The 26,478-nt window shown below is 36.0% G+C and overlaps 1 protein-coding gene across 8 annotated transcripts in view; it reads left to right on the plus strand.

The window, feature by feature from the left end:
- LOC121324203 (teneurin-2) overlaps positions 1-26,478 on the plus strand; it is a 460,344-nt gene that overhangs the window by 91,892 nt on the left and 341,974 nt on the right. For all 8 annotated transcript variants that reach the window (XM_041265803.1, XM_041265804.1, XM_041265807.1 and 5 more), the window contains exon 2: positions 1,051-1,335. In XM_041265803.1, coding sequence (XP_041121737.1) covers positions 1,110-1,335 — 226 coding nt within the window. In that variant the 5' untranslated portion in view covers positions 1,051-1,109. The remainder of the gene's footprint in view (positions 1-1,050; positions 1,336-26,478) is intronic.

The raw sequence follows: 26,478 nt of genomic DNA on the forward strand, positions 1-26,478 counted from the left end.
CAACCACGCAGTGTGATGTTAACAATCCGCGGGTGGTATTATAGGAGTGGCTGCTAGTAGCAGGCTGAACTCCGGGTCTGGTGGAGGCTAGACCGAGGCTGCAAAAAATTGTGTGGTCTTACAGGCACGCAACTTGTCCTCTAAACTCTATTCTATACCTGGGGGAAGAATAGACAATACAAAAAACCCAACAATATATATATATATATATATATATATATATAATATGAAGGAAGACGGAGAGCCAACATGGAAAGAACGCAATGCCAAAGCAAAGCATGAAAGTGAAAAAGAATATATAAAAAAATATATGTATATATCTAATGCTCAAAAGAGCGAACACTGAAATAAACTCAAAGAAGGGGCAGTAGCCAGCTTCTCAAGCTCAAGGCTGTCGAGTACAATCAGTGAAGTAAATCTCTCAGAGAGAACTTACCAGCTCAATGTCCTACAAAGGCTGAAGGCAAAAGAGGAAGAGAGTCTCCACGTGCTGCCTATAGTAAGCTCCCAGGGGGGCGGGCTTACACGTCAGCTCATGCAGAGGCCTATCGGCAGCTCTGCTATAAAGCTCAGTCAATCCCTACTGCCTGATGTCAATATCCCATACCTTGATACGACTTGAAAAGGAACTGTGTTTGTGTGAACCCTAGCACTGCCACATTCTATGGATGGAAGTCATGGTAGCCTTGTTTCATTATATGTAATACTAGTACATCTCAGTGAGCTAACTGCATTAATGTTTTTTTTTGTTTTGTTTTGTTTTAATCTGAAGACATTTCAAATATATATTTTTTTTTTTTAGGTTATTCTATGGAATACTGTGGGTGATTTAGGCTAGATGTACGTCTTCATTTAAAGTGCTCTACTCTGAATCTGGTCGGCTGAGACAATTTTGAGGTTTTATAATCTATAGTAGTAATACACGCATATCTAACAAGGGTGATGTGAATATTTTGGCATACAACGTTTCCACAAAACAGTATGAGTTCAACTCATCTGCCTTGGAAGCTACATTCAAGCTTTCTTCCTTTTGATTCTGTTGTCCTATAGGTTGACATCTCTCCCCAACATATCCAAGGGTTTATTGTAGATCCCAACTGGAAGAAGCGATGGATATGAAGGATCGAAGGCACCGTTCCCTGACTCGAGGCCGGTGTGGAAAGGAATTCCACTACACCAGCTCCTCCCTGGACAACGAGGACTGCCGAGTACCAACGCAGAAATCCTACAGCTCCAGCGAGACACTCAAGGCGTATGACCACGACTCCAGACTGCACTACGGGAGCCGCGTTGCTGACCTGGTGCACCGGGAGTCAGACGAGTTCTCCAGGCAAGGTCAGTCGAAACACTGGAATATATTACTGCAGAACCATTTTTATTTATGTTCTTTATTTAAGCCTGATGTCTAGTTCTAGGTTATATTTGTCAAACATTTAAATAAAAAAAAAAGTTTATTGCCAATTGCACTTCAAAAGAAGCAATCACTGTGCCATTAATGGGACCTTTTTTTTTTTTTTTTTTTTTTTTACCAAGCATTGAGAACATCACTCCCCCAGTGAGGGGGTCCTCTAACAGAATTTCGAGAATCCCGTCAAATTTTTATATAATAATTATAATAATTATTACCGAATGAAATAATAATCATAATATATATAATAAAATAATATAATATTAAATTGTTATATAAATTAATGATTTGTTTCATTTTTCTCAATGTGTGACTGTGCCTCAATGCATTGAGAAAGTTTTTCTTTTAAAAATAATAACATTTTGTTGCTTGTGCTGTGGGGGAGAAACTAAGGCTGCTACCGAGAAAATACATTTTACCATTCATCTTTCAATCTTTCTTGAGCATTATCCATGGAACATTGAATAGTTGATATGTTGTTATACTAAAACAATAAGGGATTGATCATTTTGAATGGAGTCCCATTTTTGCTGAATAGAAAATTAATTATTTAATACAGTATGCAAGTATATATACTTGCAGTCACACAACACAGCCTTTCAGATGACAAACACTCAAGTCCTGTGTCAGTTTATCCAATTCCACTGTACTTAATTCAGCCTTATTCAGATGCATGGTGATTTCAATATTATTTTTTTGTAAACCTTTCGGAAAACCAGAAAACGATGTTCTGCAACGCCAACACTTACAAATACGTGGGACACCAGTGGAGGTATAGTGGAAGCATTGTTTTAAATTATATTTATTTGTAATGGTTCTTAGAATTTTAGTCAATTGTTAAGTTTGTGTGATGGGGTGGTAGCCTGTGTCCCCCAGTGATGAATCTAGCCCTTCTGCATATAATGTTGCTAGACAATCGAAGTGCTGCCTCAAACCAAGCAGTTGCATGCATCTTATAATTGCAGAATAACAGATTACAGAATCTGAATGGACGTGAATAGCAGTGAGTGTACACTTGTCATATCGTGCATGATTTTTCGTTCCACTGTACCCAGGAATAACACGTCTTATCCTTTCTTTTTCCTAAAACAAAGTTTATACGATAATCAAAGGAACTAAAAAAGAGAGTCAAACAAAAAGGATTTGGTTTTCAAAACACTTTACGGTGATTTTTATCTCCTCATGTTTCTAAAATTAACATAAAGGTTGAGTGACTCTAACGCATCATTTGTGTCTTTTTCTTTGTATTTAACTCAATAGTCGACGTAAACAAGAAACAGGTGTGATGTTATTAATGTCACTCACACACTCCCTGAGATACACCAATAGGTAACGTAAGTTTGGTCCCAGACTAGCTCTGATCGACCAGAGGAGATGTAGATTTAATAAAAGATTAGTCACATGATTTAGTTACGTTTGGTTTAAAATGTTAGTTCGTTTAACCTGGCATTTTGGTAGTTGTATATGGCTCACAATGGGGATATATGCTGTGGTGGCAATGCAGCGATATACATGTAATGTTGCTATATCGTGAGGATAGGTCATTAAATGGTGTAATACCTGATGCAGACATTAGCACAGCTTCTAAAATTCTGATAGAACAGTGCAAAAGCATTCATTATCATATTCAAGAGATGTTGTCCATGGTAACCTATTATTCCATGGCATGGGCTCTCTAGTGTGTTTTTAATATCCTTGACATGGGATTTGTATGTTAATAATGTACAGTATTGTGTTATATGGAAGTGTCATCACACCTATATATAATAAACACGTCTTATAAAATGTGTGATTTATAATTTTATTTATCCTGGAATAAATAAAATAAAAAATTACACAATTAAAAGCCTGCATTTAAATTGTGTGTTTACTACTAGATTGTGTGTTATGGAGCCGATCAGATAGGTAAGAATCTGTTGTGTGTGTGTGTGTGTGTGTGTGTGTGTGTGTGTGTGTGTGTGTATGTGTGTAATTAAACACAGTTAACTTCTGTGATTTAACGCATTAATTTCATTTGGAGATTTTTTTTTCGCACTCCTCTGTCTTGACCCCCTTAGCATACCGTAACTCATTCCCTGCATCACCATTATAATATACTCAAGCGCATGCAGAGTAATGAGTGCAGTCACTGTTTGCATAGAAAGTTAGTCATATAACTGCATTCTGGAGCAAAGTATTAAAAGTGAAGAACTTGTTGTGAATGGGAAGTTTATTTAAAAAAAATAATAATAATAATAATAATAATAATAATAATAATAATAATAATAATAATAATAATAAAAATGTACATTTCAAATTTAAAACTTTCAGTGTCACAATCGTAGGGTACATCTAATCTGAAGCACCACCTGTGTGCTAAACAAGCCTTTCACTTCAACAAGTGAAACCCGTCAGTTTCGACAGAGTACACTTTTAGAAATTCAGGATCGCTGCAAGCCCATGAATCAAGCTACATATGCTAATATAACCATTTTAGTTTACCTGGCATAACGTAAATACTAAATTTAATATGATATACCAAAATGAAAAAGGTCTTCAAAACAGTTATAATCCACATCATTCCTTACAGTAAGTAACTTAATTGTAAATTATTATTTATTATTTTAGCAGATGCTATTATTCAAAGCGACCTACACAGACATCAGTAAAACCTTTGTTATGCATCAAAACTGTGCTACAGACAGAGACTGACAATAGGACCTTGGTTTTAAATCTCGTCCAAAGAATGGAACACAAGGAGGAGATAATGACTTGCTCAGGGTCACGCACAGTGAGTCATTAGCTGAGCTGGAAGCTGGAACCTCTTGATAAATAAAAAGCCTCATCTCAATAAAAAGAAATCGCAAATCAAGTCTTCGGGGGATAATAAAATGTCATTACAATAATAAAATATAAATACAAATAAATATCATTCTTTGCTCTTGAGTGAAACGGGTAATCTCAAAACACATGTAAGATACAAACTATCAATCTTAAAATACAATAAATAATGTTCACGAAAAAGAAACGTTAAAACCCAGTAAAATGTGATTTTATTTATTTATGTATTTATGTATTTATTTTTATCAACTTCATGTCTACTTGTGAGAGGATGCAACCATGTGGATCTCTTGTAATAGTTTAGGGTGGTCTTTAAAATTAGTCCATCCATTCCACCGAATACACTATTACTGCCATCTACAGGTTTAAAAAATCCTCACAAAACACAGCAGTGTTTACTCAAAATCCCTTTCAATTATGCTCCCATATAAGAATTAATCTTATTTGTGTTATCATGTTAATTTATAGATAACTTCAGTTACAGAAAGTTAACAAAGTTTTCCTTTTTTGTTTTTTCCTGTTAAGCTATGAAACAAATAAAATATTACCTCAAAAGAGGGCAAAAGTTAGCTTTCTCTGTTGATTGCTGGAGATGAATTTGTTAACAAGTCTCTTTACATCAAGTTCATCCATTCTGACTGCATGTGTTTGTAGCAGAGAGGCGCTGCTGAGACATTGTTGATCTTAAATAGGTCTTGAGGCATCTCAAGCCACTGAAAGATCGTTCTTCTGTTCATGTTGTCACAGGCAATGTATAGAAAAAATGGAACACATTTACAGTCTCACACAAAACTCCTTATGCCATCCACTGACTAACACAGTGATTTTCCGATCGATGCAAATGTTACCCAGCATCTTTAAATGCAAAGTCAATCGGTCTAATTCAACATCATCTCTAGCAGTGGCGTTGGAAAGGGTTTTGCTGCACTGTACAGAATTAACAATGGCAATCATGAATGGGTTTCGGACCCTTCCTCTAATCTCCGTGGGGGGACGTCGACTTCTTGGCAACATTGGACCAATAATTTTGTGAATTAATTTTGAACATCGCACTACCTCTTCAAAGAATTTCTCAAAGGCATCATCACTGCTTTTCCTGTAAAGAATATCAGTCAGGAAGTTTACCATCTTTTCCACATCAGCTAGAGATAATTTTGGACTTTGTATAGCTGTATTGGTTTCATCAATTGTACCCATTCAACTAGTAATTGCAATGTGAAAAAATAGGAAAATATGTGCAAGTATTTCAAAAATCCACTGCTCTTTGTGCCATTGTCTCCAGTGGATTTCTTTGAAAAATCAGCTAGAAATTCAATGAGACTTTTGTAGGTTGTCATAACGAATTTGACTCTCTTAATCTATATTGTCCATCTTGTTCTGCACAATGAGAGCAATTCTTGAGATGCCTTGCCCTGTCCATCTCTTTGCTTGTAAAACGATTCAAACCATGTCAATCGCCTGGGTGATTCCTTTATCATCTCTATTAAGAACTTCACCAGTTCAAAATGACTTGACAAGCAGGCACACATTTAAGCGCATCCTGAAATACCACATTTGGAGAGCGTGCATTACAATGCACAAACATGGCTCGACCCTGGATTTCCTTTAACAAGGGTCTGCAAACCAGATACACACCCTGACATGTTGGCAGCCCCATTGTAGCATTGTCCACGGCAGTCAGACCAAGAGAAACCTAGCCTCAACACGTTGTTAAGTACTGAGAAAAGCACCTCTGAATTTGTCTATTCAGTTCCGTAAGTCCTGCAAGCTCCTCCAGTGCATTGTTCACGTATAATAGGCATAAGCTCAGTTGCTCAGTTTGTGAACCATCTAGCGATTCATCAACCACAACAGAAAAACAATTTGCTTCTTTCACATCAACAACAACTGGCTTGGTATTGTAGCCACACGGTTTATGGGTTTATGTTATCAATGACGTTTTCTTTGCGATTTAGTTGCTGAGAAGAAGAGTCGCCACAGTTGTTATTATTGAGGTGTTCTTGCCGCTGTTATTGTTTTCTGTAGACCCTCGATATCCTGTCAGTTAAGCAAAGGCTTAATGAAAAGCTTGTTTTGTTAACGTTGCCTTTATTACGATGACCAGAGACCCTTGCTTACAACTGCGTTGTCATATTTTCTACATTCTTTAAATTCTCAACTGAATAATCAAACATGGGTAGTAAAAAGCGATCCAATTCGGGTCGGGTAATTTAAACCTGTACCTGTGCCAGCCTCATGTAGGTTTAGCCTCTAATATATATATATAATATATATATAATATAATATATATATATATATTATATATATATATATATATATTAATATTATAATATTAATGGTTTAAAATATAATTATTTTTTTCATAACCAGGCAGGTGGTCCAAAATCCCAAGGGATAAACATATTTGTAGAAAAAAAAATGCTTGTGCTTAGAGATGGGATACAGCCGAAACTAAGTCATAATCTGGCACCATTTGTTTCCAGATTGTAATCTAAATTCGCAGCCCTCACTATTCCCTTTTATTAATCACTGCAGTTGTCTTATTGGTTTATTTTTCAAAGAGTAGTCTTTGGGGGAGGTGGGGGGTAAAATAGCTGATGGATGCACCAACTGTACACCCCCCTGGGATTTAAGTGTATTGCTTAATTAGTTGTTCAATTGACCAAGTTGATGATAAATATAACACTCTATGGATTAGAGCTGCAGTGTAGTCATTCTGTCAACCGATCACAAAACAGAGTGTCACAAAGTGATGTAATCAGTACATTAGAAATGTTTGTAGTTGTAGCTTGTATTCAGCAAGGTTAATTAAAAAATGTAGAAACAAATACACCAGTATCACTTATAATAAGTGAGTCCAGCTGCTGAGAAATCTACCTCCTGCTGGGTTAGTTTATAATATCTACCGTCGTGTTGACAGAAAGGATATCCATGTATAATGAACATGTATAAAGCTCAGCAGCAAACAGTGTGCCCCTCTTTCCATTCAAACTTGGATCTGGCCATTACTTCTAGATGAAAAAAACAAACAAAAAAAAAAAAAAAATTACATTTGCAGATGTGACATTAAATCCCGGATTCAAACAGTATTTTGGTTCTGGTTGCAGTGAAGGTTCATTTTGAACTGAATTTGTTTGTAAATGGTTTTGGTGAGGAAGGGCTGAGTTCATACTGCAACAGTAAGTTATTGAGAGCAGAAGTGGCCTTTATTCTGTCTGATATGGAAACCCTGAGTTTGTGTCTTAGTTTTGTTCCAAGATTTTCTAACACTGTGGGGTCACAATGGCAAATAATACTGACCCCCATGAGACTCACAAATCTGCTTAATATCCTATTAAGGGAGTTGATAGCTAACCCCAAAGGAACTATATAAATGTTAATATTTACATCAGCCACTATTAAGCTAATTAAAATACATTTTTATTGTAATTTTTTACTATTTAAAAAAAAAAAATACTTTAAGAGCTTCTCAAAGCTTTTTAGTCCAAATTCTTACTGTCCCGCACTGTGGATGCATATCCCCAGAAAGCGATCCCCTGCAAGTGATAATGTGGAGACGGGTGGTCATAAGAATGTCTATATTTATGTCACAGTTTAGAGCTTTGCATATATTACTTAGATTAAGATATTGAGTGTATCATGCTGTGAGATTATGTCTGTCTACATTTTTTAGAACTACTATTACAATAAGCTCATTATGATAAGGACATTCTTTAGGAAAGTTAATACGAGTATCATAATCTGCGGGTGCATAGAGGCACCATGTTTATCTGTCTTTCTCTGCTTCCTTATATCACACTAATTTTACATATCTCTATAAAGCACTTTTTCAGTTGTGATGAAACGCTCTAAACACAAGCTATGGACTGTATCCAAATGTGAGTAATATTAAGGCATCTGTCCTTCACAATTGCAATTTACATACAGTACTGTGGGAAAGTGGTTTGCAGTGTGCAGGTGTAGGGGTGATGCAATGCTCAAGATAACAACAAAGTACTGGTGAAATGATGGTTTATGTATTTGTAATCCACAGTCTGCTGACAACAGTAAACAATAAATGATAACAGGCAATACACAGTATGGTGTATTGCTCTGTTTAGTCCACAGGTTTAGTCTTAATAATAGTCCTGATTATCTAATCACCCACAATAAACACAAACACGATCCCAAGTCCATAGTGAGTGCTGTAGTGCTCATGGTGCAAATACAATTAATCGTGACTTAAGTGCAGTGTTATCCAGGTTTTGTGCTGGCCTGTATTGACAGCTCCAGATCATGTTAGCCGTCCAATAACAACAAACAAGTATTTATAGATACGACAAAACAAACAAAACACTCATGATAACAGTACAGGTTCTCCTTCTGGTTTAGCATTAACCATAACAAAGGAACAGATCACCTTGCTACGTTCACTTATATACCGTCAATCACACCCCGTTGGTTAATGTTTGCAGCTGCCACATCGTTTACCTTCCGGGTCGAATTTCGTTTACCTTCTGGGGGAGTTTATTTCACTGAAATGTGTCTGAGCAAAATTACTGTTTATTTAAAACCAAACAAAGATTGAAAATATTCTTCAAATTCTTCAAGGGCTTTGTCATTTATCTTGTTCTGAAACTTAAGCAGGAACTGAAAGTGTGATTTAAATCCATGAGTACATTCTTGGATTACATTTGTCTTGTATTTTCATAGCGAGAAAGAACATTAAGCTTCCTTATTTTAGTTTTTCTTTTTTGAATACAGTGTCTTGAATTAGCTGCCAGAGTCACACATCCTTGTTTATTTCACGCTCTGTTCATGTATCATTGTGAATCTTCACTGTAGAAGATCAAAGCAACAACAAAGCATGCTGGTGGGTATTAATAATAAATGAAGTAAAGATTAAATGCATTATATGCAGTAAGCAGCTGCTTAGAAATGACTGCTTCCTTTCAGATCAGAAGGGCAATCAATACGAGAATTAGTTAAGAGTCTCTGAAGGCGCTTATCCTTACTTTCTCAGTTAGCTACCTTCTAATTTAGAAAAAAAACAAAAAAAAAAACAGGTATATCTTATGGCAGAAATGTAGATTAACACCTTATTATGTAACCGTGCCAATGAGATCTGTGGTTTTTAAAACAATTGTATTTGTAACTGTTTTTTTGTTTGTTTCCCTCTACCAGCTGGATTTGAATATCAAGCTACAAGAGCAAAAGTGAATTACAATTTTACACTTTAAAGATACGTTGAAAACACATGTCACAAAATTGCAATAACTTTGGCTGGAAAAAATTGTGTACACTTATAAATAGCCTTGTAACTTTAATCAGTCCTCAACCTTTTGCTGTAAAGATAAAGAATACAATCAAGAGCCAACTGATATTCAACCTAAGCTTACAATTTCTGAGAGTATGATCTGAGAACATGTTCAAATATTTTACTAAAAATAAGCGATCCTAAATTGTGGCTTATAGTGCCTCCTTGGTACAGCAGGTATCCAGGGGAGACTATAGATCTTGGATTGCAAAGCAAATTAGATTACTGTACATTTAATTTAGGTTTGCATCACATAGCATTGTCATATACTGTACTGCCAACTTCCTGTCCAGGGATTCCTGCAGTTAGGTAGTTCTCTCTCAACTGGGAACTCACAAGGATGGTTCCCAGTAGGGTTGGGATAGCACTTTAATTGTGTGTTGAAACGCACTTTAATTAGCAACCTGTTTTTCAAGCAGTCCAGTACAAAATATAACCTAAACACAAATCAGAATTATGTCTTCATTCACAAAAAAACAAGTGTTTTACTGTAATTTAATTGACTAATCAACTTTTGGTTTGGGAACAATGTCACTAGGGTCAGTTATCTACAGGTAATGGCCACTGCATCAGAGATTAATGCTTAATTCTGACATACACTGACACCAGCCTAAACACACTGGTAAACTATTCCAGGCCCGCGGTACATAGTAGCATCATCAGTGTGTCACCATACTGAGACCACTGTGTTGCCATGACTAGTGATGCTATGGTCTCTTTCAGGGTAATACAGTACACTGGTAGTTTGGGATGCCAATGGTGTTTTTCAAATGTCTTTGTAAGGGCATCTCCCATTAGGAATCTGTCTAACTCCATCATCATTCAAGTGACTGCACAGTAAAGTGAGACTGGGAATTGTTAGTGTCTTAGAAAGCTGCCCACAGGGCATTCAAGACTCAAATTTGAAAGGCAGGCTGTTTCAGTGCAAGTCTGCCTCTGTCTTTGAAAACATGGAGTTGCTTTCTTGTGGGGAATTCGTTCTCTTTTGTTGTGGTTCTAATTCTGAGTGGCTAGACTGCCTACAGCAATATGAACTGCAATCAAAAAAAAACACAAGAGTTCAATCCAATAAAAAAAAACCTCCAGAGCCTTCTGTAGAAGTGGTATTTTTATTGCATGATTTGGTCTTAGAGTATGACACAGTTAATGAGTTTGGATACCACAGTGATGAGCTGATTAAAAGGTTAAGGAGTTCAAGATCCTTTACCATTGACATCTTATCTAGGGTGCTCCTGAGTTTTAATATCTCTTATACAGTGCCGTTATTTTCTGCATTTTTGCCACATAAGAACCTCAACATAAACATCCAATCTCAGTACTCATGAAGAAAGTAAGACAAACTATGGTTCCAGTAGGCCCTGTTGGTTTGGAACTCTGAATCAATCGTCGACCCACTAGGCAACCATTAATTTTTTGCACTTTTTGCACATTTTTCACATTGAATTTGGTTAGATCTTTTTGTGGATTGTAGTAGTATATAGAGGGAGTCTGAGAGAAAAAAATGACACCAAAGTGTGGTGCTTCTTTCATTTGTTTGATGTGTAAGGTAATCAAACATGCAATCTTCAGGTGTGAAAAAGTTATTGCTCTCCTAGTTAACTCAACCCAATTAAAGGGATAGTTAGGGTCAGCTGTTTGAATACATTGGTTAGCAATCAGGCCTGATTTGGGCCAGCCGTGCCCAATATAAATCTGACTAACTTTGGCCCTTACCATCAGAGTGAAGTTGTCAACACACAGGTTCTAGTGGCAAATCATGCCACGATTAAAAGAAATTCCTGAAGACCTCCGGAAAAAAGCATTCCACAGTAAGAACCTCATACCAGTGGTCAAGCATGGTCTTGGTAGTGTCATGATTTGGGGATGCTTTGCTGCATCAGGACCTGGACTACTTGCCATCAATGAAGGAACCATGAATTCTACTCTGTATGATAGAATTCTACAGGAGAGTGTCAGGCCATCAGTCCGTGAGCTGAAGCTGAACCAGTCATGCATTGACAAGTCTAAGGAATGGTTGAAGAACAAGAAATTTAAAAACTTTTGGAATGGCCTAGTCAACAGGGGCATTGAGATGTTGTTGCACCTGAAACAAGCAGTTTATGCTTGAAAACCCACAAATGTTACTGAGTTGAAGCAGTTCTGCATGAAGGAGTGGGCCAGAATTCCTTGTGAGAGATTGATTATTTGGTTGCACTGCTAAAGGTGGCGTAACCAGTTATTGAGTCTAAGGGGGCGATTAAATAAAAAAATGAAATAAGTATCTAAATTTTGTGTTATTTGTTCACTCAGGGTTCCTTTTACCTACTATTAGATTTTGGTTGAAGATCTGATAACATTGTGTTAAAAATATGCAGAAATGTATAGTAATATACCATCTTATCTCAGTGACATTGACTCAACTTTTTGTATTAGTTTATTAATATACAGTATAGTTAGAGCCCTGTGTGGTTCGCAAATACAAAATAGTACAATTTAAAATGAAATGCAACATGTAAAACAAAAAGCAAATATAAAATTAAGTAAAATGAAAAATCACTATGCAGCAAACACAGAATGACAATTTAAAATTGGGAGGTTTATTTTCACACGCTGCTTATTTTACACGCCCTGTTTAAAAGTAATTTTATTCAAAATAAAACAGGTTTAAAAGGCACTGCATATCAACAGGACACTCAGTACTGCATCTCCTGCTGTGCCCCGTCCCTGGTTCGCTGTATTTATCACATACCTCTTCATAGTCGTGCACACTGATAAATCATCTCCTGATCACTTGTTTTATCACCAAACTCCTCAGTAATGCGATCCAAGTCATTATTTTATTACTATAACATCTCAAAAAGCTTGGTAAATGTCTGTGATATTCTTTGTGAGCGCTGGATGTGGAAGCAGCTATCTTGTTAGTTTATGTCTGTGTTATGTCTGTGGTGCAGGGACTATGTGTATTGCTCAGATCCGCCCCCTTTGTTTTTGGGTTCTCTCATTGAAATGTTTTCTCAACTTTTTCTGGAGAAAAAAAAACAACTAGAGACCTGTGCTTTGATGATATCGGGCAGGGTCCGACATCAGACCGGAAAGGAAAAATTGTAATGTCTGACCTAGTCCGACATAGGACTGTAACATCTCTGCTGACAGCGAGTTTAAAACCAGCAATAATGTATTCCTGTCAGTTAGGAAAACTCTTAGAAAAGCAGGTAAGTGAATAATGAATTAAATTAAATTAAATTTGGGGACAGTATTACACTGTGGATGTATACACAATAAAAAATTCTGGTTTTGTTTGAATTTAAATGTGTTTTAATTATTTTTATTATTTTTATTCCCACAAATGACAGGTATAAACCACTCTGGGCTATGCGGTTCCCATGATATATACCACTTCTGGGGTGGTTAAAGGTGATGGTATGTATCATGGGAACCTGACATCCCGTCGTGGTTTATATGGTTTCTTACATATATTAGGGATGGGATGAATGCAGCGGAAAGCCAATAATTGCGTTTGAATTGAAAGTACTCTGCAGAACCTAATGACATCATCTAAGAGCATCACCATGTTCAAATTAAATGTTGGTTCCATTTTTTTAAACCCTACTTTTACTTTAAATCTATCGGTTCAGTGAGACCTTATAGGAAAATTATTTGGAACCGCTGTATTCGTCCATCCCTAATATAGTATCCCAATAAAATTAAGAGACCACTGCAAAATTATCAGTTTCTCTGGTTTTACTATTTATAGGTATGTGTTTGGGTAAAATGAACATTTTTGTTTTATTCTATACACTACTGGCAACATTTCTCCCAAATTCTAAATAAAAATATTGTCATTTAGAGCATTTATTTGCAGAAAATGACACCTGGTCAAAATAACAAAAAAGATGCAGTGTTGTCAGACCTCGAATAATGCAAAGAAAATAAGTTCAGATTCATTTTTAAACAACACAATACTAATGTTTTAACTTAGGAAGAGTTCAGAAATCAATATTTGGTGGAATAACCCTGATTTTCAAGCACAGCTTTCATGCGTCTTGGCATGCTCTCCACCAGTCTTTCACATTGATGTTGGGTGACTTTATGCCTTTGAAATTCAAGCAGCTCGGCTTTGTTTGATGGCTTGTGACCATCCATCTTCCTCTTGATCACATTCCAGAGGTTTTCAATGGGGTTCAGGTCTGGAGATTGGGCTGGCCGTGACAGGGTCTTGATCTGGTGGTCCTCCATCCACACCTTGATTGACCTGGCTGTGTGGCATGGAGCATTGTCCTGCTGGAAAAACCAATCCTCAGAGTTGGGGAACATTGTCAGAGCAGAAGGAAGCAAGTTTTCTTCCAGGACAACCTTGTACTTGGCTTGATTCATGCGTCCTTCACAAAGACAAATCTGCCCAATTCCAGCCTTGCTGAAGCATCCCCAGATGAGTCCAATTTTCAGCTTTGCCCAACACCTGGTCGTCTAATGGTTAGACAGAGACCTGGAGAGGCCTACAAGCCACAGTGTCTCGCACCCACTGTGAAATGTGGTGGAGGATCGGTAATGATCTGGGGGTGCTTCAGCAAGGCTGGAATAGGGCAGCTTTGGCATGAATCAAGCCAAGTACAAGGTTGTCCAGATATATATATATATATATATATATATATATATATATATATATATATATATATATATATATATATATATATATATATATATATATATATATATAATACGCATTAAGGTCTGACAAGCCGCACATATACGTTGAATATATGATGACTTGGAGTGTTGTGGGGCACAAGACGAAGTGAAGGGCCTTATTGCATTTATAATGCAGGTCAAATCAAAAATCATAAATCATGTTTAGGGCCAAAATTATTATTTTTTTTTTAGATTAAATATCCTTATGTCAATAAAGTAGTCACCTTTATAACTTTGAACTGCACACTAAGTTAAGGTGAGTAAATACATTTTATTAGAACATGCAAAAGACAGTACATCTGTATTTATGATATCTTGGACATTGCATTTAAAAAAATACACCAGGAGGCGGAGTTGAGACAACACTGAGTTATTTTTTTTCCCTGTCACTTTTTTTTTTTTTTTGCAATCTTCCAGTTCATTTATCCAAATCGGCATGTCTGCTTACTACTTTGGGATTTTTGCAAGTAATTGGTCACTCAGTTTCATAGTTACAGCTGTACATCTTGTAACTGTAAAAGCAAGATGGCTAGCGTCCGATACTTTAAATTCTGTGAGGCAGCGCAGTGATTTAGAATAAGTGGCAAGGCTCCAACTGCCTGTATCCATCCTATAAAGACAGCTGGAAGCTTGCTCGACCAATTACATTGCTTGTTTCACGTTCCATTGCCAGCACTGGATTAAAAATGTATACACACACAATGCAGCTTCTCACATTCAAGGAGTATGCTTTGTAGTACTTTAATTTCCATCCTCTAAACAGTAGTTCTAATCAAAGGTGCTAAAGACTGATTTGCCACGGTTATTGATCAACTGAGATGCATATAAAAACTAGACACTAGAAAAAGTCAGGCATGAAGAAGTGCCTTTATTACGTTGAAAGTGTTTGTTTTCAGTAAAGCCTTGCTGTTGTTCTTGCATGTTTCTTTGTTGAAAACAGATCACAATGCAGAACAAACACTAAAGTATTATTTTTGTTTTTTCTCTGTGGCTTAACTTGTAGCATTTAGATTAATATACCCACCCACTCAATAACCTTTTAACATGATTTCTTTTTTTTCTGTCTTTGTAGTAGTTTGACAGCAATTGTTTCTTAGGTAGGGTAGTGATGTAATCATGTTTCTGATTCTGGACCTTAATAAATCAGCTGTTGATTACTCTGACAGCATGCATAAACACATTCCATGCATAGCACACACTTTTGTGTAAGCAAACTGCCCCTTCTACTGCAGTGTAAGTTGAGAGTGTCATAACAATCAGCTATGTATCTCAACCTCTTAAAATAATTATGTTCATCAAACTTATTTTTTTTTCAAAATGTCAGTGGACAAAATAAAGTTTTGCAATGAGTGGAAACAATTATTCAATTTAAATATTTTTTTAAACTTGTATATTAACAGTAAAGCAATATATTAATACTTCGAGGCCTCCAACCTCGAGAAGTTTGTATATTCTATGTATGTGGACACCCTGATGGGCCGCCTTGCATTTACAATCCAGGTCAAACAGTGGATTTTTTCGGTTTTGCTATCTTCCAGTTCATGTAATTGTTCTTCGTCTAAATCGTCATGTCAACTTACTACTTTTGGGATTTTTTTGTGGTAGTTGGTCACTCAGTTTTATAGTTACTGTACATCTGTAACTGTAAGCAAGATGACTACAGGAACTTTAAATTATCTGAGGTAGTCCAATGATTTCGAATATGTGACAAGGCTCCAACTGTCCGTATCCATCCAATACAAGGTCAGCTGGAACCTTGGTCAACCAATCACATTGCTTGTTTTACGTTTCTTTGCCAGCCCTGGATTATAAAATAGAGCTATACAATGGTTATTGTCTGTGAATGGAATCTATAAGCAGTTTAGTACCATCCAACCTTGGTAAGTTTGTCTCTACTTCTTTCTTTTATAATATATAAAAGCTGCATTTCCCTGTTACAATGAAGTTTCAGTTGTGATGGCTAATATCACACATCTAATAGACTGATAAGAGCGATGATTGGAGCCACAAGGCAAAAAGACAGCATTTGGGTCCAATCATCCTGTAGAAATAAATCGGATAGATTGGTAAATTTGTAGTGTTAATACTAAACAGGACAAGCCTTGGTAACACAGTGAAGTTGATACATGTATACCGTATGAGAACAATAATAATACAACAAAAGTACCAGCAATAATACATTGACTGCTCGTGATTCAGTGTTAGTGCGGCAAAGAAACAGATTGAGATTCTTTGTGGAAGAATGAGTTCCATAAATACTAGCTCTTTTCCCACTGGAAAATGTTAATTCTCATTTACTTGCTTAAGTGCTAAGATCCGAGATACCCCTTCAAAGCTGGGTGACTGACCCAGCAAACATCATTGATGGCAGTCAGGAAAAGAGGGCAGCAGTTACACGAAATCCCAAGAGATGTCAAGGTTTTAAATGTGTAATTCTCATTTATTATTTAGGGAGGTTTTTATCTTTAAGTCTCTCAGTTCGATCACAGTACAAGACTTGGAAGTGTCAAATGTATACATTAGTACCAACTGGAAAGAGATTAACTTCTTGTCGCCAATGTAAAGTCTGTACTGAGTTTTTTTTTTTTTTTTTTTTTTTTTTTTGCTGAATGGTAACAAAACTAAATAGAATATACAGCATATGTAAAGTTTCAGATAGGAAACTAAATACGATTGCAAAAATCATCATTTGATTTACAAGAAAATTCCTCCACCAAAAAGTAATATGACAAAGGATGTCACCTTCTTTCAGCAGCAGCTGCCAATAGCATTCAAAACAGATACATTTAAACCTACACTACCTCTCTTTGCAGTCTGTTCCACCTCATTTTCAGCACTCTGAGGGGGCTTGGCAACTCTGAAGCAGCACCAAGCCGATTGCCAAAACCTGGGAAGTCTAAAAGCCTATGTTTCAAGCTGTTTTTAAAGTTGGTTTGTGGTTTCCTCATGAAGAATGTATATTGCTGGAGACCCTTGCATTCAGTATTTAGGACTCTTTTTCTTTATTTTTACACCGTGGTGTTGGTGTCCGTTACCTATACTCTTCTGTAGTTTAGCCTATTAACTTCAAGTGACATTCCACAAATGTGTGCCTTTGTTACTGCTGTACTTGCTGGGCGTAAACAGGCAACCTGCTACACCACAAGTGAGCCTGCAAATGAACTGGGCATGAGTCCATAACGGCAATGCCTCACACAGCATTGTCTGTTACACTTGCAGCATTAGGAATGTAATAACACCTCCAAGCTACAGCTGTGAAAAACAAATATGAATAAACAGTCATTTCTTTTTTTTTCTCACCCAAATGCTGCTTGTTAGGATTGTATTTCTGCATGTTTTATAGATATTGTCTGATTTAATTGCTATTTTTTTAAATGCATTAGCTTTCTTCAGCATATCTTTGCTGCATTGGGTCTCATACTAAACCAACATTTTTTAAGAAATGTTCAGCAGAGGGTTTTTTTTTTTTTTTTTTTTTAATCCCAGGAACCATGACTAAAACTGGACGTGGATATGTTTCTTGATCTCAGTGAGTTATTGTTTCAGATTGAATTTCTGAATAAAAGAATAATATAAAAAAGATACACTTATTTCAATGGAAACTTTTAAAAGAACTGGTGTTTTCAATAAGAATATACACCACCAACTGCTACACCTTTCAATATAGTTTTACATAAGAACACACCTTACTGCTTCAACTTGTGTCCAGCAGGAATGCATAATATAAACTTTAATCTTTTACTTTAAAGTCCTCTATATCTGACAATCAAAGTGCAGTTTTTATTACTGTGCTGTAATCTAACTGAATAAGGACTTGCAGTCTAAAACATCCTAAATATTGAGTTGTATTCAGTAAATGCATTTAAATATTGATATTTGAGGGACTTGCACTTTGCAAAAGATTTTAAGCAAATTGTCCTGTCCTAAGCATTTTGTTTAGTGTTGTTTGACTCTATTCTCAGAAGACCATATTGCAGTAATTTTTAGTTTTTGTTTTTATGTTTTTTTTTTTTTTTGTTGTTGTGTTGTCAATGACTGTTGTTACAAACCCACATTTCTCAAATCAATTTGAGAAAAAAAAATGCTTTCAATATTTCAATTACTGTTTAGTAGTGGGATTTTTTTTTAAAGTTAAGTTTAAATGAGTGCTAACCAAGGTTTTAAAATGCACTTTCTTACCTATTTGCCCCCTATTTCTTGTGTCTAGAAACATATCGTCAAGAAAAAAAAATGTTGTAGAGATAAAGAGTTAAGTCAGAAGGCACTCATCACAAATAAGTAAACATTATACTGCAATGATAAGGTCATTCTTTTATAACGTACTGGTTCTTACAATTATTGAATTTATAGTTCCAGTAATGTAATTAAACCTGCAGCAACATACATCTGTCTTTATCTTCCCTTTAAATAACAATTACTATTCATAAAATAGTAATTGAAGGGTCAAGGTAACCCACACAGGTTGAGAAAATCAAACTGAAACAACTGAAGAGTAAGATTTGCTCTTCAAACAAATTGATAGAGCTTTCTATTAACTTATTAAATCCTTATTTTTATTTGAACCAAAAATGATAATGGTGTTGGTTCCTGTATTTGCGCTCACCACACTAAAATGTGGGTACTTCCCACATTTTTAGCTTAACATTGAAATACTAACCTGCAGTGGCTTATTTAATAAAAAAGTAAATAAATAAATAGATGTCATCCATCTTGATGCTGCAAGCAGCAGCCTTTTCAAATGAAAAGCAAAGTACTGTGGGGTAGGATAGTTTTGATGTTATCAAATGTATTCATGGATGCAACAGGTTTAAATCTAGGTTAATCTGGATATACTTGATCTATGAAAACCTGATTTGGAGTCTTGGGTGTGCTCTGCTGAAGCCATTTTGGACGAGACGCAAAGCCATGGTCTTTCTTCTGTGTGTTATGATTCAACTTGTTAAAGAAGAAAAGGATGTTTGCATCCAAATGTGGTACTGAATCTTCAGAAGTAACGTTTCATATAAAAGATATAGAATCAGAAGAGAAATGGAAGTCTTTGAAATCCATTGCAATGAAACAAAGCCAGATGAAAACAAAAGCACATTTTTTCTCTTTCTCTTATACCAGTCCGCCACACTTTTTGGGCTTAAAATGATAGCGGTTCCAGCAACTTCACTGGAAAGAGTCTCAGGAAATGCTGAAAGTGATGTTTCCCAGTTGCCTGCCTTTGATCTGTTAGATCTTATATAAAGAAAAAAAAAAAAAATCTGGCAGATCTAAGGCAGATCTAAAAAAAAAAAAAAAGATCAACACCACAGGAGAAGTGGACAGTGCATTTTCAAGATACTTCTGCATGCAGTTTAATGGTATGCTGGCTTTTGAAATAAAACAGGAAAATGGTGCATCAGATGGCAGATACACTTCAAAACATGTATGTTACATTACATATAGTTACACATGCACTTTGCACCTGATTGTACAGTACAACTGGGAAGATGAAAACATGTATCTAACAATGTTTCCCTATCATATCATTTTTGTGTAACTACATGTATAAATAGTTATGAAAGTGTATTTCCTTGTTTTAATTTTTTATGAAAATATTAACACATTTCTGAACTCCCTCCCTCCCCAAAAAATTGAATAAATTGAATTAGTGCTGAAAAATGTGCCCCTGAAGTTACTTTCCAGCACCTTGTTATATTTCTAACATTTGAGATACAGTATATTAATACAAATTTACAATCAAATTTACATTTTTAAATAAACTATTTAGGCTGCATATTACAGTTCACTCAGCTAAAATTTCCCATATATTTTATTACAAGTAACCCAAAATACTGCACACATTCGGAAAAATAAAACAACTTGAAATATGTTATGCACTCAATACAAACAGTATTCTCTTGTAATGCACGAGGTGAAACGTAAAATAATTTAAAGTAAGACTTACAACCTTTTGGCTCCATGAAGGCTTGTAGTGTGCTGAAGCTCAAGGGTTTTACAGATTCGCTTTGCTATTTTCTGTGTCTGTCTTGCCAGCTTTTCCCGATGTCATGCAGTTGCTGTGCATTTGATGTTGCTGCTATTTCTGAAACACTAATTTCTTCTTTTTTTTAAACATTCAAAGTTGTTTGCATTATGCAATTATCTGCATTAAAATGCAACGTATAATGGACTTTACTGGTTTAAGTGAATTATGCAATTAGCCGATATGCATTTAAATGTATCGTGCAATCATAGAACTGAATTGACAACAGAACTGGTAGAAGGCATAGGTGTCGTTGTCCATCAAATCAACGGTAAGAAGGACACTCTTGAAATCAAGACTTAAAGGGTGTGTTGCAGTAAGAATACCTATGTTAAGAAAGAGGGACAAGACTAAAAGGCTAAAATATTATCTTCACGTATTGGGTTTTTGGGTCTTCCAGTCCTGGGTTTGTCAATTACAGATGATGTTTCGCTGTACTTGTTGATTGTGTTTCAGATACCACACCTTGAAAATCAAGTGTAGCTAGCTATTTCATTCTATGTGTCTCCTTCTTTGTGCAAGTCAAGGTTATTATAATAGTAGAACATAGCAGCGGAGGATTTGAGTAAATTGCTGATGCTCATAATGCATCAATAGCTTTAAATTTAGAGTCGCAACCCATTGCACCATTTTTTAAAACGTGTTTGCTTAACTGGAAATAAATGCCAAATGGGATCTGTCGATTTGATTTAAACAGTGACTGTCTAAAGACTGCTTAATTTTTAGTGCCCTTTGTTTACCCAGGTCATGTAAACAAATATGCTCTCTTCTAGAATATTTGAACAATGGCTTTGATCTGCTGCTGTGTAGAAGCACCATATTATGGAAAAGTAACTGATGTCACTGGATTTTATGTTTTATTGCATTACCTAGACTGAAATTGTGTCAAGTCAGAACAGGCTTTCATATATTAAAGCAAATATCTGCTGAAGAAACATCTTTAATACTTTAATATTAAAATTTGAATAATTGTATCTTTGACCTGATTGGCACTGTGGCAATGTTGCCCTGCCTCTGTGTGTATTTCAGTGTTGTAAGTTGCGTGTTGTGTGTTAATGTTGGTGTATAGTCATTGGTAAATGGGATATAAATGGGTCTGTGTAACATGAGTGTTTAAAATGTATATTTGTATTTAGGCACGAGGATTGCACAGCACTTCACGTGCAGGTAAAATGTAATAATATGCGAGCACGGGGAATTGCACTTTATTAATTTACATGCAGTAGTACCGAGATTCCAATTGAATGACTGATTAGCAATTGAGTCTCGGTACAGCTGCATGCAGCATGTTTTCACTCACTCGGGGTTGTTGAGTGAGTGGAAAACACGATTGGAGACGGAGATAATAGTAATAGATATAATAATAGCAGCTCACTGTGTTTGTCTGTGTGGTTCGTTTTTGTTTGTCTCTTTGTTTTGGCTGCCAGTGCAGTGTCCTGTATTTTGTTTGTCTTTTACAACCTTTTATTTTCTGTGTGTTCAATTATTAAATGCTGAGCGCAAACAATCGCTCAGCTTCACCAAACTCCACCTCTCTGTTTATTTTGTGTTGGTTCCAGGTTCTGGTCTGACGTCACCCACTACAGCCTTCTTTGTGACAGGCACCTGTTAGACTATTTCACTGTTCAGTCTCCCATTTAAGTGTCATCTGCGCCGATGAGATTCAAGAACTTGTTTTCATGATGGGGTGAACAGACAATAACATCATCAACACAATCAAGGTCAATACTGTATACTGCTGTATACTGAATGATATGAGAGTGGGCGTGTCACAAAGTCGTATTTGGGAATAAAGGTTAAGCTATAGGGGAAAATGACTACTGTAAATATCATTTAGCCATATGCGGCCAATTAGTCTTTAAAATGTAATAAAACATATTTTTTCATATCAATTTTCAGTTCAAACTACAAGACCACTGCAACTCAGAAAGACCTTCATAGTGGTCAATTCAATAATACTTTATTCCACTTCCAAACCAGTGCTTAAAATGCTACAATTAGTTGTATTCCTATATGTCACTTTGTTGTCAGTCGCTATTTACTTTGCTGGTGATGGCTCGGGGGACTTGATTATACTCCTACACCAATTAAAATATGTAAACAGCATTGCATATTTTAAAATGTTGTTGTGATTAATGGTGTGGTCTTTGTTGTCTATGGGCTGTTATATTTATAAATGTCATACATGCTACTACTTCTGAGCTGAACTTTTAGTACTCTGGACACATTTTCAGGCTGTTGTTTGTGCAATAAAAATACCTCCCTAGATTAGTTATAAAGCAGGACTGCACAGCTGTATTATAAGGCATATCCTGATCAGAACATTTCAGTAGCAATTGCACTTAGAAATCTGTAAAGTGCTTCAGCTCCAGGACGTATGCAGGTATGGTATATAGGTACACAGCAACAGAGAAATACACTCCGCCGTTCATCTCTGCATGCTTTCATAGTGTTCATGTCCCTCTGTGCTCGCGTCAGTCTCTGCACGCTTTGAAGATGTTCACATCCCTCTGTGCGCATGCATCAGTCTCGGCACACTTTCAAGGTGTTCATATCCTCCTGTGCTCTCGCGTCAATCTCTGCATGCTTTCAAGGTGTTCACATCCCTCTGTGCTCGCGTCAGTCTCTGCACGCTTTGAAGATGTTCACATCCCTCTGTGTGCTTGCATCAATCTCTGCATGCTTTCAAGGTGTTCATATCCCTCTGTGTGCATGCATCAATCTCTGCATGCTTTCAAGGTGTTCATATCCCTCTATGTATTCGCATCAATCTCTGCATGCTTTCAAGGTGTTCATATCCCTCTGCGCTCGCATCAATCTCTGCATGTTTTCAAGGTTTTCACATCCCTCTGCGCACGCATCAATCTGCATGCTTTCGAGGTGTTCATATCCCTCTGTGCGCTCGCATCAATCCCTGCATGCTTTCAAGGTGTTCATATCCCTCTGCGCTCGCACCAATCTCTGCATGCTTTCAAGGTGTTCATATCCCTCTGTGCACATGCATCAATCCCTGCATGCTTTCAAGGTGTTCATATCCCTCTGCGCTCGCATCAATCTCTGCATGCTTTCAAGGTGTTCATATCCATCTGTGCGCTTGCATCAATCTCTGCATGCTTTCAAGGTGTTCATATCCCTCTGTGCGCATGCATCAATCTCTGCATGCTTTGAAGGTGTTCATATCCCACTGTACGCTCGCACCAATCTCTGCATGCTTTGAAGGTGTTCATATCCCACTGTACGCTCGCACCAATCTCTGCATGCTTTGAAGGTGTTCATATCCCACTGTGCGCTTGCACCAATCTCTGCATGCTTTCAAGGTGTTCATATCCCTCTGTGCACATGCATCAATCTCTGCATGCTTCCAAGGTGTTCATATCCCTCTGTACGCTCGCACCACACATTAATAATGTGCATGTTATTGTTTAGTTTATTGTTTTTGTTTTTATTATTATTATTCATTGCAAATCTGGCATATTTGTTTTAATATGTATAACATCTTATGTTTTGTATGTGTTATACTGTTTACAAATAAATGTCTTATTTTATTGTTTATTGCATGTGTTGCTATTTACCATAAAACAACTTTGTTTTTATTGTGTATGATGTTTGTGTTACTCTCTTAAAAATACATGTATTTTTTGTTCATAAAAAATACATATCAAATGTGTGTCATACTTTTTTACTATGTTTTACTGGCACATAGGGGCTTAAATGGTTATTGGAAGTGTGTATGCATATGTGCGTGTGTGTGTGTGTGTGTGTATATATATATACACACACACACACACACAATGTCACAGATTTATGTTGTATTATATTTTTATAACAGTTTCAGAGGTAATAGCAATTTAAGTTATTTCAAAATCTGTTACCTGGCCTGCACCTTCCTTTTTATATGTGGATATAATATATAAATAAAGTGAATGCATCCCAATTAGGAAAATGGAAACGGCATACTTTAAAAAATATATACATATTAGTGTGATACTTCTAGCAACTTAATTCGAGACAGCTGTGGTAGTTTGTATGGTATTTGCAATGGGCGAAACGAAACAAAAAATGTAGATGTTTCAGTGTTGCAATAAAAAAAAAAAAAAAAGTCCACCAGTTTTATTTGCTTTTTAAACTTTCCTTTGCATGCAGCATTCTCATATATCAACATTACTTTTCTTTGGTATCAGTGTTGTGTTGTCTGTCATTTTTTAAAACACATTTTTTGTATATTATTGGCATCTTTAAGTTACCCTTTTCAATGTTTAAAAATGCCCTTACAATTTGTATGTAAAACAGGAGCTTCCAATGCTATGTATCAGCAAACATATTTGGCTATAGGAAGGAATAACTCTTAAAAGAACATGGTATATTACTAGGCTAAGCTAAAATAAAAAGATTGTTTGAGTTTATTAAGCCATGAAAAACCCATACTTGGCCCAGTTCTATAACATTTACCAATGTGTTGGTAGAGAAATTGCACAGAGCTTAAGTATTTTTTTTTTTTTTTTTGTAATCGGAAAGCTGTGATGTGTGTTTGTAGAATGAATGGCTTTTGATAAAGCCCTAAAAACATCAGTTGGTACTTGAATTGATTAATGGCACCAACAAACTAATAGAAAGCAACCGCTGCAGTTAAACCCTTGAAGAATCCTCAAACTAACTTTCTAGGTATGGTCTATATCTTTTATTCTTTTAACATTTCATGTTAAGCTTTTCACACATTTGAAGTGCCTAGGCTGTAGGGAAGTGATTCTTCATCAGTCCTTTGGATTACTCAGGTTGAATTCATTTTTTACTGTGCTTGACACTTGGGGTAGATATTGCTGTTTCCACAAGAGTCAAGGGCATGGTTAGAGACATTATTTCAGTCAGGACAACTCGTGATTTTAAAACAACTCTCTTTTTTTTTTTTTTTTTTTTTTATCAGATAATAAAAACAGGTAACCTGTAACACTGCATTTTGACTGCCTTGATTTTGACACTTAGGCAATTTGTATTGTTTTGAAATCTTGATTGACATATTTCAGCCATCACTGAGACAAAGGTATCTGTCAAGGCAGTTTGACTAACAACTCCCCAGATGAGGCTGGAAATGAGGATGTAAGGTTATATATATATTGTCTGTTTAGCAGAGGCAGGTGAACGGATGACCACGCACAGCACAAATCAGCATCTTAACCACGATGCAAATAAACTGGGCCTATCTGTATCTGTGGCTATAAAGCTTTTAACCTAGTCTCACTGATGGATCAGTTTTTTAAATTTCAAAATCTAAAATCTACATATTTGTAAAGGAGATGCTTGTGTGATAACATTTTCTAGATTGACAGCACTGCTAGTTGCACAGACTCCAATTAGCAGTAAGCTACCCACCTGCTGTTACATTAAGTAGTCCTAGATTCGTAAATGTGAAAAGCAGCCAGTTTTTGATTTGTAACACATGTACAGTTACAAAGGCCCATTATCAAAGAAGAAACAACCCAGCAATCAATGAAATGTTCTGACTTGTAACAAAGTTGTTTCTTTTTTACTGTTACTTTTTACTCAAAACATGAGTCTATGATACCACAAGAGACAAGGCAAACTTTTATTAAAACAACATTTATGTACATTTATGATAGTGTTTAGTTTATAAAGCAGAAACAAAATGTTAGCCGTACAAAAGTGTTTAATGGAAGTAGATTCCAGTCACACCTAGTCGTAATCCTTTATTTTGAGTGTTGTAATTTGTTATATAATTGTTTTCGATATAGTCTTACATGAGACACAAAAGCAAACAGGCTGCCTAGCTCCCTAACTGTCCAGCATTGACTAGAATATTGTGTAATCTTGGGGACATATCAACATAAAGTTGGCTCACAAATGAATTTAGTTCAGACTAAACTAAAAAAAAAAGAAAACAAATAATGAGTAGAACACTGTGCCTCTTTGAATTCACATCACATTTAAATGAAAAAACTGCACTTTGTTTTTATATTAAACCGAAATACTATAGAGATGTTGATTTTAGAAATTGATGATCCCGTCTCTTATCCTGAACAGCACAGATGTTGGATAATCTCTAGATTATGATAATCTTAAAGCTGATGAGTAAATTATTTTTATTTTTAATGCACTTTAAATGAAATCTACAGTTTAAAAAAAAAAAAAAAAAAAAAAAAAAAAAGTGCATAAAACTGCCAGCGTGGAAGCAAAGCAATTCCTTTAGTTTAGCTTTTTTTGGCAGGAGGTTTAATATGCTACATACAATCTCCAAAGGATTAATATAAATTGAATTAA

Source organism: Polyodon spathula, chromosome 12 (genome assembly GCF_017654505.1).
Source record: "Polyodon spathula isolate WHYD16114869_AA chromosome 12, ASM1765450v1, whole genome shotgun sequence".
Taxonomy (NCBI): domain Eukaryota; kingdom Metazoa; phylum Chordata; class Actinopteri; order Acipenseriformes; family Polyodontidae; genus Polyodon; species Polyodon spathula.